Raw genomic sequence first — 15168 nt, 5'->3', positions numbered from 1 at the left:
AAAATATTGCATCTTATCTCGATGTGGCAAAACTAACTTTATTTATAAAGGGCAACCATTTACATTTATTTTCAGCATAAAGCCAGCTGTGAAAATAAGCATTCAACTACAGGTAATGAAACCTCTTAGATTATACAGAAAGGTGAATGTTTGGAATACAACCCATTGATATCGTTCACTCTAAAACTAAAAACGAAACGGGAACAAGTAATGTAAGATCTGTGTTCAATCTTGGATTTCTATACTCCCAATATTCGATCACCTCAACCATCTGACATTATACTCTGAAAACAGTAACTTCAGTGAACAACTAAATCAAGGTTACCCAGTCACTCCGGGGAAGAGTTCTGAAATTTTGTTGAATACATCCATAACCTGAAATGCGAAAACAAAACATATCAACAATAAGTCATACCGAAAAATCAACTTTAAAATCCATATCATCTATGACAAAGAGCTAGAAAATGGAACCAAAGATTAAACAATAATCAGATGTGCCAAAGAGGGAATCTTAACCAATTCTCTGCAACCCTCATTGGAACATTAAAAGCAATACATTTGCATGCAAGTGAACATGTTGGTTTTCACACGTATATCAGACAAGTGGACTAAAAGCAAAAAGCAATCTGATCTTTGAACAAAAAGAAGTGGCCATTTTCGGTCGGTTCAAATAAACTGGACTTATAAACATCGACAACATACATTTATTAAGGAAAGGAGAGAATTTTGCTTAAAAGGGCAGATAGATGCAATAACATAAAATGTGGATAGAAGGCCTAGATGTACCTCCTTGTCATTTTGGAATTTTGCAATGCTCAATGGGTTTTGTGAACACTGGGAAAAGCAGCAAGAGAAAAGAACATTAATACTAAAGAAATAGTATTCATGCATGACATTGAAAGAGAATTAACAATTCATCAATAAACCGGATAGAACATACATCCATTATAGCTTCTTGAACTCTAGGGTTTTGGAACGCCATGGCAACTTCTGGATTGGCCATTATTTTGGATATCACTTCTTCAGGTGTAAGCCCAATCTGATCTGCAAATGGAAAAGGAAGATATTGAACCCCTATTCAGGTAATAAACTATATTTTACCATGTGAGGACTAGACCATCTAAAAACACTGTGTATAACACAAAAAAAATAAAAATATACATCAATAAATTCTTATCCCAAGCATTTGAAAACTTCAATAAGAGGTTCAGACTTACCGAATTGCTGCTTTACCTCAGGACTGTTGAGATCAAAATTTTTCAAGGAATCCATCATCCTATTGTCCCATTCAGAACTTCCACCCATATTATTTCTGAAAAATATTATCAAGGCGTACACAAAAGTGTGTGAATTGGAAACGAGCTTGTTAATTTCAATTAGGGGTGTCACGTGTTAGTGAGAGAAGCTCCAGCTTCTCTCTAACCCGCGTTTTCAAATTTCAAATTCCCCCAGGCGTTTTTGAAATTTTTTCTCTCCTCCGACTTACACCCGTTGTCCACCGCCGTCAGACGCCGCGCTGGCCGTCACGTCCGGTGGCCGTTGAACATCAAAACTTCCATATTTTTTCACCTCGACGCCAGCATCAAGGATCTAGGCTTCGTTTCACCAGGGAGAGCCTACAACTCAGTGGATCTTGGACGTGGCCCTTCGACTTTTAGCTGTTGGCGACGCTTCTTTCTTTTTCTCCGACGACGGCGCGATATACAACAACAATATAGTCATTATCTTTACTTTCTCCATCTCCTTGCGTCTGTCGTCTCTCCACAAAGCAATCAAGTCAGCCACGTTCGTCGCTGATCTTTAGCTGCAGTTTTGGTTCTGTTCATCACTCTTTCTTCCTTTGCTTTTCTTCAACGATAAAGCAAAGCAAAAGAAATGAGTTCTCGGAAACTTGAAGTGGGTCTTGCTACCCCTCTCCATTACAAGTCCTCTCGGCAAAAGCCAAGGCTAGCTGCAGAACATGCTTCGGCTTCGCAGTCTGTGGAGGCGGGGATTTCCAAGATACAAACTGCTATTGTGGCATTTGATCACCTTGTTAATTCCCTCGGTTCACTTAAAGACACCGCTGAATTACGTGACAAATTGCATAAGACAAGGCTTGATATTTAGTAGCTCGTTAAAGAGTCTTCAGCTGAACTAAGGGAAGCAAGAGAAGTTGTGCAAGATGCAGAAACCTTAAAGAAATCTGTCGATGACAAGCTTGCAGCTGGGAGGGAGACAGTAGATTCATCTTCCGTTCCTAAAGAAGTTCGTCCATCAAGTTATGATGTCCATGTGCTGGAGGAAAAGGTGACCAAGAAATGCGAGGAAGAAGATGAGATGAGGGTTGAAACTGTAGCTCTCGGGGCTAAGGCTGGTCGTCAGTCTAATAGTGGGGATAAAGAGATTGGAAAAAGTTTGAAAATTCCGGATAAGGTGAATCGAGTGGAGATTTTGGTTCCGAAGGTTACAGAATCGGAGCTTCATAAACAGAGAGTGGAGCAGCGAGCGCCGACTTTGAAGATAGTGGAAAAGGCCAAAGAGAAGCAGTGTAGGACTGCGACGGGGGAAAAATATGAGAGGATGCTGTTGGAGTCCACCTCAAAGGGGTGCAGTTATGATAAGACTGGATGCTATACGTTATTTATTGATAACTTACCAGAGAACATTCACTGGAAGAGGTTTGGATCTTTATTTCGCTCTCATGGTCGGGTTCTTGATGCTTTTATTCCAAATAAAAGAAATTCAAAAGGAGTTCTCTTTGATTTCATTCGCTTCGCAACTATCGATGAAGCAAGGAGAACGATCTCAAAAATGAATGGTTCTCATATTGACGGAAGCAAAATTGGTGTTTATTTCGCTAAATTCAAGCCTCGACAATCTTTTTGGAGAAAGTCCTCGACAGGTGTTCTTCGCAAGTTCGGGATGGAAGATGTTTCGAGGAAGAATCATTATAAAGTTGAAGGTGCTATAGATGAAGAAAAGCTTCAGGTGTTGAGCAATTGTCTAGTGGAGTGGTGCAAGAACTTTGTCAAAATTGGTCATCTCGCCAGACAAATGCAAGCGAAGGGCCTCATTGGCTTCACCTTAATGAGAGCCGCTGGTAATGCGATTTTAATGATTTTCGAAGACAATGCTTCATTGAGAAGCGTGAAGAACGATAAATCAAAGATTCTCGCAGAGTGGTTCTCCATAGTCGAAGCTTGGTCAAAGAGTTTGGTAATGGAGTGTCGTCGAGTATGGTTAGTTTGCGAGGGTGTTCCTTTTCACGCATGGAATTGGGATACTTTCAAGAACATTGATGATAAGTGGGGTTTATTACTAGCTATCGACGAAAGTTGTCAGTCTCCATCATCCTTTGATCGGGCAAAAATTCAAGTCCTCACAAAGGCTGATGCGAGAATTGATGCGATGGTGGAATTGAAGGTTGGTGACAACTTCTTCAAGGTCATGGTGCATGAGATAGAACCTTCATTCAAACCAAACTCTTGGGCTCCTGAAGAAGACGAGTCTCATTAGATTTTGTCCCTTCAATTGTGGTTGTTTTAGTCTATATGGTTGTAGGTGTTGCTTTTAATTTGTATTATGTTCTGTTGCGCTGTTTTATTCCTACTGCTGGTGGTGTAATTAGAAGGTGATTTGACTGTGGCTTTGGATGAGGTCATATGAGGTTAGGTGTTTGTTGTAATGGTGTACATCACCATGAGAGGATATTCCGTGCTGTCTTTTATATCGGGTATTTTATCAATAAAATTTGAGGTATTCTTTTCTTCCTTCCAATGTTCGTTAACATACCTTTAGTATGTGAACGAATACGAAGGGAGTTTTTAATGAGACCTCCAACTTCTATAAAAAAAAAGTGTGTGAATTGACTATAAACTCAACCAATTCTAAATAACAAGAAAATTAATAGTAACCTTAACACATATAATAGAAGAAAATAAATAGATCAGCATCAATTCAAATCAATAAGTTTCACCTTAAATCACAACACTTATCTTTCAACATCATTTGCAAAAAACTCGAGCAGAATGGTAGGGAATAATTTACACAAATACTGACTCTTTTCAAGCAGTGTAAGAGTACATTATGGTTCCCTTTATGCATAATATGAATAATTATTTTAGCATCAATGAACCCCCAAACATTATGCCTTCCTGATTGATTGAAAATCAAGAAAAATTACGTAAAACTAAAGACCTGGAATCCAATAAATTCATAAAATATGAGATGTGACAACAGAAAAATAGAAACAAAGGATTGAGAAAGGCATCCATGAATGTGCATTACAGGGTAATCAGAAAGCCGATTTTCACTACAGTGTCGTGCTAATTTCAAATGTGGACTCTAGATACTTATCATTCCTAGTTCTTACTCTTCAAGCACAATATAAACATTTAGGAAAATGCTAATGAGAAATCAATAGCATCTTAAAATTGTACCAAACCAGCATCATTCTGGCTCCACCATCTATCCGAAATTCTAATTTCTAACATCAAGACCAGGAATCATGCAACAATAAACATTTTACATAAAATATTATAACTGAACAAGAATCTGAAGCAAACACGTTAATTTTTCGGAGTCAATGCTTAAAACTCGAAATCGTGAGAAAGACAGGCTCATAAAAATAATCAACTGCAGAAGTCAGAAAAAGCTTACAGCATGTCTTGCAGTTGTTGACGGTATTGAGGATTTTGTAGCATCCCTGTAAAAAAATATGTGCAACAGAAAGAAAATTGTTATATATTAAAAAATCATCCATAAAATTTAAGCATGCTTATATATTAAACAAAGAAATCACTTTTAAAAAAGCAAATAACTCCATTAGGGGAATAAAAGCAAGCATTTCAGGATTCAGAAGCTGGGGAAATTACTTAGAACCGAGTCTAAACATGATATACGGGTACCAAAACCCTTGGCATAAAAAAAAAGGTTTTTCAAAAGCTGTAAAGTCTGATATCATATTTAACCAGACTGGAGACAACACCATCAATGCTTTTAACATACAAATTTTATAGACCACAAAAACCCATTCTTTATTCCACCCTCCCCACCCATCCTCCCCAATCCTCATCCATAAAGAAAAGAACAGAAACAGAAAAACAAAGAAGGAAAGAGTGGTTAGCATGGACTTACATTTAAATGTCTCAGGGTTCCTCATTTCCTCAGGCAAGTATCTGTATGATTAAATAAAAGATTAAATTTCCTTATCAATAAATAACAGATTGCAATAAAAGGGTTAATTCCCTTAAAAAAATAACTACTCGAGCACCAGGAAGAAGTCTATGCATAAAAGAATTTTTAAAACACAGATTTTAATTGGAGGAATTCTATTTTTAGAGGTGCTATTAGGACTCAGCTGAAGGTAGTAAAGTGGAATATATCAATTTCCATCCATACACCCCCTCCTTATACTTTCCTTCTCTTTGTAGTTATATCAACCTTAAAAAACAGCCAGACAGACGGCTTCTAATACTACAGTTGATCTTTAGATAATCCAATTCCTAATACTCGGGGTTGAATTTTATCCCACATGTAGAATGACAAATGACTTCCAGACGTGAAAACCAGTTAAGGAAGCAATGGAAAGTTGGGTTTGCTTATCTAAGTTTTAAGAGAAAAATATTATGCTGTGCTTTAGAGCTTACAAGGTTTTGGGGGGGTTTCTGTGGACTTATCTCATTAATATATCTTATTCAGGTCATTCCATGTACTCAAAAAGTTAATGAAAGCCTACTAGTTTTAAAAGATTGAAATTTTAAAGCTGTAATTTAGTTCCATGTTCATTCATCACAACATTTGAGATACCAAGCCCAGAAGATTTTAAATGTTGGAAAGATATAACATTGACCTAATTTTTTGTTACTTCTATAATTATTCCAAAGATTGAGAATGAGAGAATGGATATTAAGAAAGAAGCATAAGCTAACACTACAACACGGGTACACAAAGATGATATGGCATCAATAAAAAAATCAGAAAAAAATAAAATATTTGAGGAAAGTTCTATTACGGATAAACCATTTTCTGCACTGTTGGATCTTCCATCATTTTCTCTAAAGCATCCACAGATAAGACAGGACCTGCTCTTCTTGCAAATGTAACAGAATGCTTTATTAAATATTACAGAGAGAGCACAAGAAACTAAAAGCATGCCCAAAATGTGTACATGCATGACTAAATTGTTGGCTATGCACTACTGGTAAAGAGGCACAATGTATAATTTAATCATAAAGCAACCAAAGTGCAACATAAGAGAGCAGAAGAAATGCAGCTGTATCAAAGAGGTAATAGAACCACCTATTTGGTCACCGTTTAGCTATGTTAATACATGCATCAGCGAATGTCTTTCAAAAGGGCTAAAATTGAACAAAATAGCATTAATTACTGTGAAAATTATATGTATGTCAACTCATGAAAAATCAAGTGACGACAAGAACTTCCCTATTACTTCGTTGCTTAGTGCCTCTGATTATTGTTACTTTTTATTTTGGATAGAAATAGAGTAGGCCTCATTAAAAACCCCCTTCATAACCTCCATGTTACAACAGTAACGTGAAGGACATTGGAAGGGGGAAAAGAGTGCCTAAGATTTTATTAATATAAGAATAATACAAAGCCAGATCCTACAAACTTGTGAAACAACATAACACTTAAACAGCAAACTAACACCACAAAAACAACCAACTCCAAAACATAACAACCTACCCCATATCCTATCAGCATATTCCTTCTTTAGCTAATTTATCCGATTCCCAATTAGCAGCTCTAAAAATATGCCTAATGATAATGTCTTCACTATCCAGAAGCGTTGTAATTTCTTTCACCAAAGGCTGAAACATAACAGTACATAAAGCTGGATTTTTAATCCACTTAAGTGCAGTAAGGGAATCCGATTCAAGGATAACCCGTGGCATAGGAACCAAAACTAATTCCTCCATAAGCAGCAGCCCTCTCTTGATAGCCATTAACTCTGCAAGAATAGGAGGACCACTCCCTATCCTCTCTGAAAACTAACCTAGCAGCAGACCTTCAGAATCCCTTATCAAACCCCCTATGCCTCCTTTAACCCAATCCTTAGGCATCACACCATCCACATTTAATTTAACGAATCCTGAAGGGGGAGAAACCCAACAGGATGATAAAGAATTACCCTTCTTCCTTGCCACATAATCTGCTAGTTTAACATCACACACTAGGGAATCAAAATTAATCTTCACATCTTTGAATCTTGCCACAAACCATGAAGCAATTCTGAACCGAACAATGAAAAACAAAAACGAACCATCCACCTTCCTTTTCTCAAAAACAATTTCATTTCAACACTTCCAAATCGACTACAACACCGCCCTTGGAATAAATTTCCATATAACGAAACTTGGAACTAAACTATTCCAAACCGTGAAGAATGTCAACAACCTCTACGGAACCACAAAAGATACATTCCAAGAAGACAAGAATCTGATCCACAAACACCAAACCACCTCACAATGCAAGAAGAGATGATCAACCGACTCCACACACTTGCCACATATCGGACACAAAGAGTCATCAATCCCTATCACTCCTCGCTTCAACAATTCTTCCCTAACTGCCCATCAATCCCTATCACTCCTCGCTTCAACAATTCTTCCCTAACTGCCACTCTCTGATGAAGAACCTGCCAAATAAATGATTCCACCCTTGGCGGAGCAACCCCAACCCATACTAAGTTGTCCCAAATATCTTCGTTAACATCAGTACTAGTCCCATCAAAGTAGCACTTAATGCATGATTTAGCTGTAAAACATCCTTCTCCATTCCCTGTCCACACCCAACAATCTTCTTGAAAAGGTGACAATGAAAGACTACTCAACAATGACATAAGCTGAAGCCATTGTTCCACTTCCCAATCCACCAAATTTCTCCTCAATTGTATATCCCAACAACTACCTGAAGAAGAATTCACCCTGAACTCAGAAACTTTACCCCCTTTTTTAATCGAGAGAGCAAAAATCATGCCCTGTCTCACCATTTCCCGTTTTCAAACAAAAGTTTTTCCTTAAACAGTCCCCAAAATCATCACGGGCAAAAAAATTCTTTAGAACTCCTTTCCAAATCCACGAAGCACGGTTAGGCCACGAATTCCTAATCACACACGAGTTCGGATCCAAATTATACACGCAGCAAACAACTCTTTTCCACCACGAATCCTTCTCTGATGCAAATTTCCAGACCCATTTGCCCAACAGTGCCCTGTTCAATAGAACCAAATTAGGAATTCCTAAACCCCCCAACCTCTTTGGTTACACACCATTTTCCAATTAATCCAGTGAATATTTATGTTTTCTGTTGAACCCGTCCAAAGGAAGGCAGCCATAATAGAGTTTAACTTCTTAACCACACTGGAATCCGGAAAATAGAGAGAAAGTATGTAGGAAGAGAACACAACACAGATTTTACAAAAACAACTCTTCCAGCAAGAGATAAGGAACTAGCCTTCTAACTAGCCAACTTCGAATAAAATCTTTGAACAATCGGCTCCCACAAAGCAACCGAATTCCTCTTGGACCCTAACGGTAATCCTAAATATTCTGCTAGAAAAATCCCCACTGAACAGCCAATTTCCTTTGCCCAACCTGATATCACTTATGGTTCCACATTAATTCCAAAGATTTTGAACTGCAAACCTGTCAATAATTCGAAAATAATTAGCACCCTTCTAATGTTCTTCAAATCTCGAATAGAGGCTTTACTAAATATAATTAAATCGTCCGCAAATTGAAAATGCGACAACAAAAAAGAACGCTCATGGTTTCCTAACTCAAAGCCCGAAAATAGCCCCCTCTCCACTACTTTTATTTATAAGAATAGGAGGCCTCCTTAAAAACCTCCCTCATAGTTGGCTCTTATGAAGAGCCAACTAGAGATAAAGGAGGAAAAGAGTACCTCAATTTATTAATAAACCAGAATTACATAAGATACACTTTACACACTAACCCTCCTAGATAAGACATAATATAACGACAATAAAACTGTAAACCATCAGTCTATCCCCTCCTAAGCTAACTTGTCTGCCTCCCAATTACAGCTCCTAGGGATCCATCTAACCATAATGTCCTTAACAGAAACTAAGGCCCCGATTTCCCCAACCAACGAACTAAAAACCGAAAGGGCAAAAAAAGGCCTCAAAATCCATTCCTCTGTCGTTAAGCAATCACTCTCTAACACAAGTCTTCCTTTCACCGTCCATTGAGAAGAGAGAAATAAATCAATTCCACTGCTTTGGCCAGCATCAAGTGTAGCAACTCTCCAACCAAATTAAAAAGCATAGGAGAAAGTGAACAACCCTGTCTTAGACCCCTTTTTGTATGGAATTTCTCCGTAGGAGACCCATTTACAAGAACCGAAATGGTTGTTGTAGACACACTGAAAAATCCAACACCACTTGTCTCCAAACCCCATTTCACATATAATTTTCAGCAAAATTGACCAATCCACCAAATCATATGCTCTTTTGAAGTCCACCTTAAACACAACCCCCTTCAATCCTTTTTTCCTCCAGAAATCGATGCCTTCATTAGTGATAAACGAACAGTCCATTATCTGTCTCCCCGGTATAAACGCAAATTGTGTCGGGCTTATTATCTCGTTAATGCACTTGCTTAGCCTTCTAGCTAAGACATTGGATAAAATTTTGTATAATCCTCCAACAAGACTAATAGGCCTAAAATCCCCTACTCCTTCTGGGTTATCTCTCTTAGGGATAAGAGAGATAAAGGAATGGTTCACCTCCCTATCCTATTCTTTTCCTTGCTAAAACTCCTTAAAAAACACCATCAAATCTTCTTTCAAATTAGACCAGAATTTCTTGAACTAAATTCAAACCATCCGACCCTGGTGCTTTATTGTTTTTTGATAGAAAGTAGGCCTCATTAAAAACCTCCTTCAAGCCCTGCCGTGTTATGAAGGTAACATGACGGAACAGAGGAAAAGAGTGCCAAGAAACTTTTATTCACAAGAGCAAAATTACAACGACTGAACAAACTCCTAAACTTTCAACTGAAGAACATAAGACTTAAAACAAACCACCTAAAAAACAGGAAAATACAATTCTTGCTAATCAACACGATCATATAACCCAAAAATCACCCTATCCCATCTTTAACTAGTTTGTCAGCTTCCCAGTTTGCCGCCCTCAAAATATGCCTAAATATAATATCTTTTCCAGTCAAACTCGAAACTATATCCTTTACCAAGGATAGATGTAAAGGGGGGCTTAAACCCGGATTTTGGATCCACTTCAGAGCGTTAGATGAGTCTGATTCCACGATAAATCTCTGATTTGGGACAAAATCCAACTCCTCCATAAGACAAATCCCTCTTTTAATTGCCAACAACTCTGTCAAGATAGGAGGACCACCCCCTACTGATTCAGAGAACCACTGTAGCAATAGTCCACTGCTATCCCGAATCAGACCACCAATACCTCCTTTTTCCCACCCCAAAACCATCGCTCCATCAACATTTAACTTTAGAAACCCATCCGGTAGAGGAACCCAGCAAGCTGATTGATAGCAACACTTTCCTGATCTGCCTGCCGAATCTGCAAGTTTCAAATCACCTACTAGAGAATCTAAAGGAATGCCCACATCCTTGAAACGAGCACTAAACCAGGAAGCCACTCTAAATCTAACAATGAAGGATAATCTGACCAAATCCAGCTTTCCTTTCTGAAAGATAATCTCATTTCTACATTTCCAGACTGACCACATCACTGCCCTAGGAATGAATTTCCAAATCAAAGAGTTAGTCATAAAATCATCCCACAAAATTATAAAGTCCATGTATGTTTATACTTTTCTTTAGACAGTTATTACAATGACTACAAACCAAAACGTGTCACACTTTCATTTCAAATAACCATTTGATGTCCGTTACAACTGGCTCTTTACATACCAGATGACTGATAACCGCCAAAAGCACTAGCATCCTGCTTTGATGCAGCTCCATTGTCAGAAACCTTCAGGCATCATTCAAAATTTTAATTTTCCAGGATAGATGCATTGATATTACAGAAATTAATCCATAAAACCAGTCTCACAGTAAAAGGTTAAAAAACTTACATCCTATCTGAGCATTGTCTGATGAACTTATCTCTACCACATCTTCAATAGCATTCTTCTGCATGCTTTCTTCTGGAGAAACATCCAAAAAAGCTGCAAACAGAATTTTGAATCAGTCTTAAGAAACAATCTCGAGAAAATCTACAATTGGAATGAAATGAGTTGTTAATTGAATCTAAAGTAAAAAATTATGTTGATACTGCACCTGAGTTTTACTTCTACATATTAAATAAACCCATTATTCAAGGGAAAGAAAGAAAAAAGATTTGGTAGTTTTACTAATGTTTCATATGCATGAATGTGCCATATAATGTTCCATTTTACTCAAAAAAGGAAGAATTACACAATATACATCATGTGGTGGCAGTAAAAGTTCTATTTTACCATATTTCTTAGGTTCTGTAGTTTCTGTTTCACTTTTTCCATTGGTTGCTGGATCAGTTGTCGGGGCTGCTTCAACTTTTGTCGCAGGTACATCAACTGTAGCTCTTCTTTGAGGTGGAGAAGGCGATGTGACAGGGCCTTGTGACAGAGGTGTTGGAAAAGGAAAAGGGGATCCAGATGGAAAAGTGGCATTGCCAAATTGGTTATTTTGTGTATTCATCTGGCCCATCATTGTTTTGAAAGCTTGATGCATTGCATATTTCTGAACAATGGAAAGGTGGATATCACAAATCAATGAAATAACAAAGGTATTCAGTGACCTCCTCCGCCAGGTGTCAGTTTAAGCACATAAAAAAAGTTAACCATACAAATGATAAATATAGACATATTAAGGCACGACTCAGTAACAACTCAAAGGCCATGAAAGAGAGTTATACTTCTAACAAACCATGGTACGGCTTTGATGTGACAACCAAGAAACTTACAGAAACACAGAATCTAAGTATCATACTGCGGTTCCACTACCCTTGCAGACCTATTCAAGGAGAAAATGGAAAACACAAAACAAGGAGCAGATAGTGGAAGATCAAGTCCAACTTTCTAAGGTACTTGGAATACACAATTCCCATGATCTAAATGATGCTAAAGCGGAGTTGCAAGTCTTACCTTAACAACCTGTATGTTCTCCATGTTTCCATAACTTCAGTTCTGCCATGTTATCCATTATCTCCTACTTTATAGGTATTTAGTTATGTTTTCCAGAAAAAAATAGTCCAGGTTATTTATTATACATATCGTATGTGATTCTGTTATTTGAATTTCAAGATTATTGGTTGTAATTGTGTCAAGATTCTTACACTGGTACAACTAATAAATATAACTATTCTGTTCTGTATCTTATCCATTTTTCTGTTAAAAATTCTGCTACAGCAAATATTACTATTCTTTCTCATACCATTGTAATCTAGATACAAGTACTTGTCCTGGTGCCATAACATAGAAGGACATAGAGTCATGCCATGTAAAGATCATGTAAATGTAAGCTGCCCCCATGAGGTCAACTTCTCAACATATCCAAAATTAAGATCTGACAGAAATTTAGGAGGCACAAATTATACAACTAGCTCTTACTTTCTGGATTGGATTCTACACCTTGGGTTTATAATTTCCATTAAAAAAAACCTTTATTGTCAGCAAGAACCACAACGCCCCCACCCCATGCATCCTAGGCAGGGATCATCTACCTTTGGTATGGATGAAGTGAGTTTTACAAATGTCCAAATATGATTTTGCAGGATAACTATAGGCCCTGTAAGCAAAACCAGTATTCTCCTATCTGGTTTTGAACTATCACTATCTATTATAGCATTGATTATTGTATTTCAAAGAATGTATAGTGAATAGAATCAACTACATAACCAAATAATTTGTTCAAATTAGTACTGCTGCATATCCCTCCAAAAAGAAACTTTAACAGATAAAGACGGCACCTTGACAGAGAAACTTTAAAAGGAAATGGAAAGACAAACTTCCACTTATAATAATTTGGTGAAATAAAAGTGGTACAATAGCCGATTTGATCTAAAGTTTCCCCATTCACGTACCAATTTCTGTATTTGAATGTTACAAGAAGCGTAATGAACACTTTCAAATAGTAGAAAGCATCCAAACCATGCAAACTAAATAGATTTCTATCCATTTGCAATTTTCATTGCTTCATCGAAGTAACCAATTCTACGTCCAAACCTATAACATAAGAATCAATCATACAACTTACAGGAAAAACATTATAACCATACCTCACAGGAAAGAAACCCTCACCTTTAAGCTTGAAGCTACCTGTCATTTCAATCAACTTCATTATGATATATACAAAATAACAAATTCCAATTAATAGAATAACACTATATATCACTCAAAAAGACCGAAAAGAAAAATAGAAGCTTTGTGCTCACCCATGTAAAAAGTGCTGAGAGCCCAATGCCTACTCCAATCCAGAAAGCGGGGACCCTCTGCAAAACATGAACAAACAAACAACTAAGCAAAGAAATAAATGTTCATAAAATATACACACACCAGAAAAAATATATATCTGGAATGTCCGTCTAATCAATACTTTCTCTTTCACTAACCCAAAACTGATACAAAGTAAAAGTAAACAATTAAAAACTACAATTATTTCCCTAAAAAAAAGTATAGATTATTAAAGTTTGATATCAATTCATATAAAGCTATTTCATATACAAGAAAAATAATACAGTATTTCATTATACATGAAAACTACGGCTCTGTTTTATAATCGGTTTTTGCTCATTAATGAGTTACTAAGGAAAAAAATTAAAAATGGATAAATAACTAAAATGAAAAATTAATTTTAATATAGACTACTACTTTCTAATCATGCGTTGAAGAGATTTTTTTTCCTGAAAAGTTAGCTCATTTTATCCCGTTTTCAAAAGCAGAAATTAGAAACCAAAGATAATACAAGGAAAACGACGGATTGAATTACATCTGAGAGGACGGCGGTGGCACAGCTGGATAAGGGTTGACTCCAACCGAAGAAGTTTGTCGATTGCTTGAAGAAGAAATGCTGGCAAACCTTTCGTCTCCAGATTTTCTGAAAACTGCATTAAGAGGAGCAGAATAAGATCAAATATAATAAACTTAAAAAAATAAGGAAAAAAAAGAGAGGGAACCAAAGAGAAAATAAAAAACCAATTTGGGGAAGACGTCGTAGAGGAGTAGCGTGGGCGGAGCAGGAGATTCTGGAACGACGACGAGCAATCCTGGAAGTTGGAAAAGTGAAGATTTTGGTAGGGGTTTTCAGAGTAAAGATAGGGTTATTATTATTATTATTAGAGTTTCCTAAGAGATAAAGCTTTGGAGGTGTAGAAGAGGATGCAATCAACACCGTTTTCATATTTTCCATTGAATTTTACAACCCCCTTAGTGAAATTTGAGTGAGTGAGGATGGAACGAAGAACAACAACGAGAGTGGGATAAACGACGGCCGAAATGTTATAAGTTTTATATTCATGATACCTAAACTAAAACTTTTGTTACTTTGGAGGCTGTTTGTTTCTTTGGATAATTCTATTCCATGTTATACGTATAATTACTCAACTTATTCATTTAAACATTAACAGAAATGTTAGATTCATTTATGTTTTTATAATTAGTAATATTTGATTTGATTAATTTAAATTAAATATTATAAAAAATGAATTTAATATATTCCATCTGAAATTTAACTTGATGATTCATTTTTTTTTATATTTACAACTCAAATTCTTAAATTATTCAAAAGATATTAAATAATTATATATGTTATGATAAATTCATCTGCTTATATTATTTTTGTGTTGAATTTCTTGTATCATGTTGTATGTGTTATTATGATATTTTATTTTATTAAGTATATTATGTTTATGTGATAGTTAGGGGATGTGTCAGGTATGACAGTCTTAATATATAGTTAAGGAAAGGCGTTACTGTAAATGTTAATATTTTTTAACATTTACGGTTAAGCGCTACCTAAAACGTTATTTTTTTTCTATCGAAAATATTAATATTGGGCACTACCTAAAATGTTATTTTTTATACCAAAAATTAGATAATGAAATTAACATTTTCGGTAAAAAAATAATATTTTAAGTAACGCTTTACTGAAAATATTAAAAAAATATTAACATTTTCG

The 15168-nt window shown here is 36.4% G+C and overlaps 1 protein-coding gene across 1 annotated transcript; it reads right to left on the bottom strand.

The window, feature by feature from the left end:
- Positions 1-119: 119 nt before the first annotated feature.
- On the bottom strand, positions 120-14311 carry LOC120171014 (protein TIC 40, chloroplastic-like; the record flags this gene model as incomplete). The annotated part of the gene is made up of 14 exons (XM_039178833.1): positions 120-375; positions 787-834; positions 941-1044; positions 1218-1312; positions 4642-4687; positions 5119-5159; positions 5996-6070; positions 10917-10992; positions 11091-11180; positions 11472-11733; positions 13293-13310; positions 13427-13483; positions 13981-14095; positions 14187-14311. Coding segments are annotated over 14 exons (1206 nt in total), but the record flags the coding sequence as incomplete, so codon positions are not given.
- Positions 14312-15168: the final 857 nt, after the last annotated feature.

Source organism: Hibiscus syriacus, unplaced genomic scaffold, assembly GCF_006381635.1.
Source record: "Hibiscus syriacus cultivar Baekdansim isolate YM2019G1 unplaced genomic scaffold, ASM638163v2 tig00111810_pilon, whole genome shotgun sequence".
Classification (NCBI taxonomy): Eukaryota; Viridiplantae; Streptophyta; class Magnoliopsida; order Malvales; family Malvaceae; genus Hibiscus; species Hibiscus syriacus.
The sequence above is the reverse complement of the archived record's forward strand: the minus strand, read 5'-3'. Positions and strand labels throughout refer to the sequence as shown.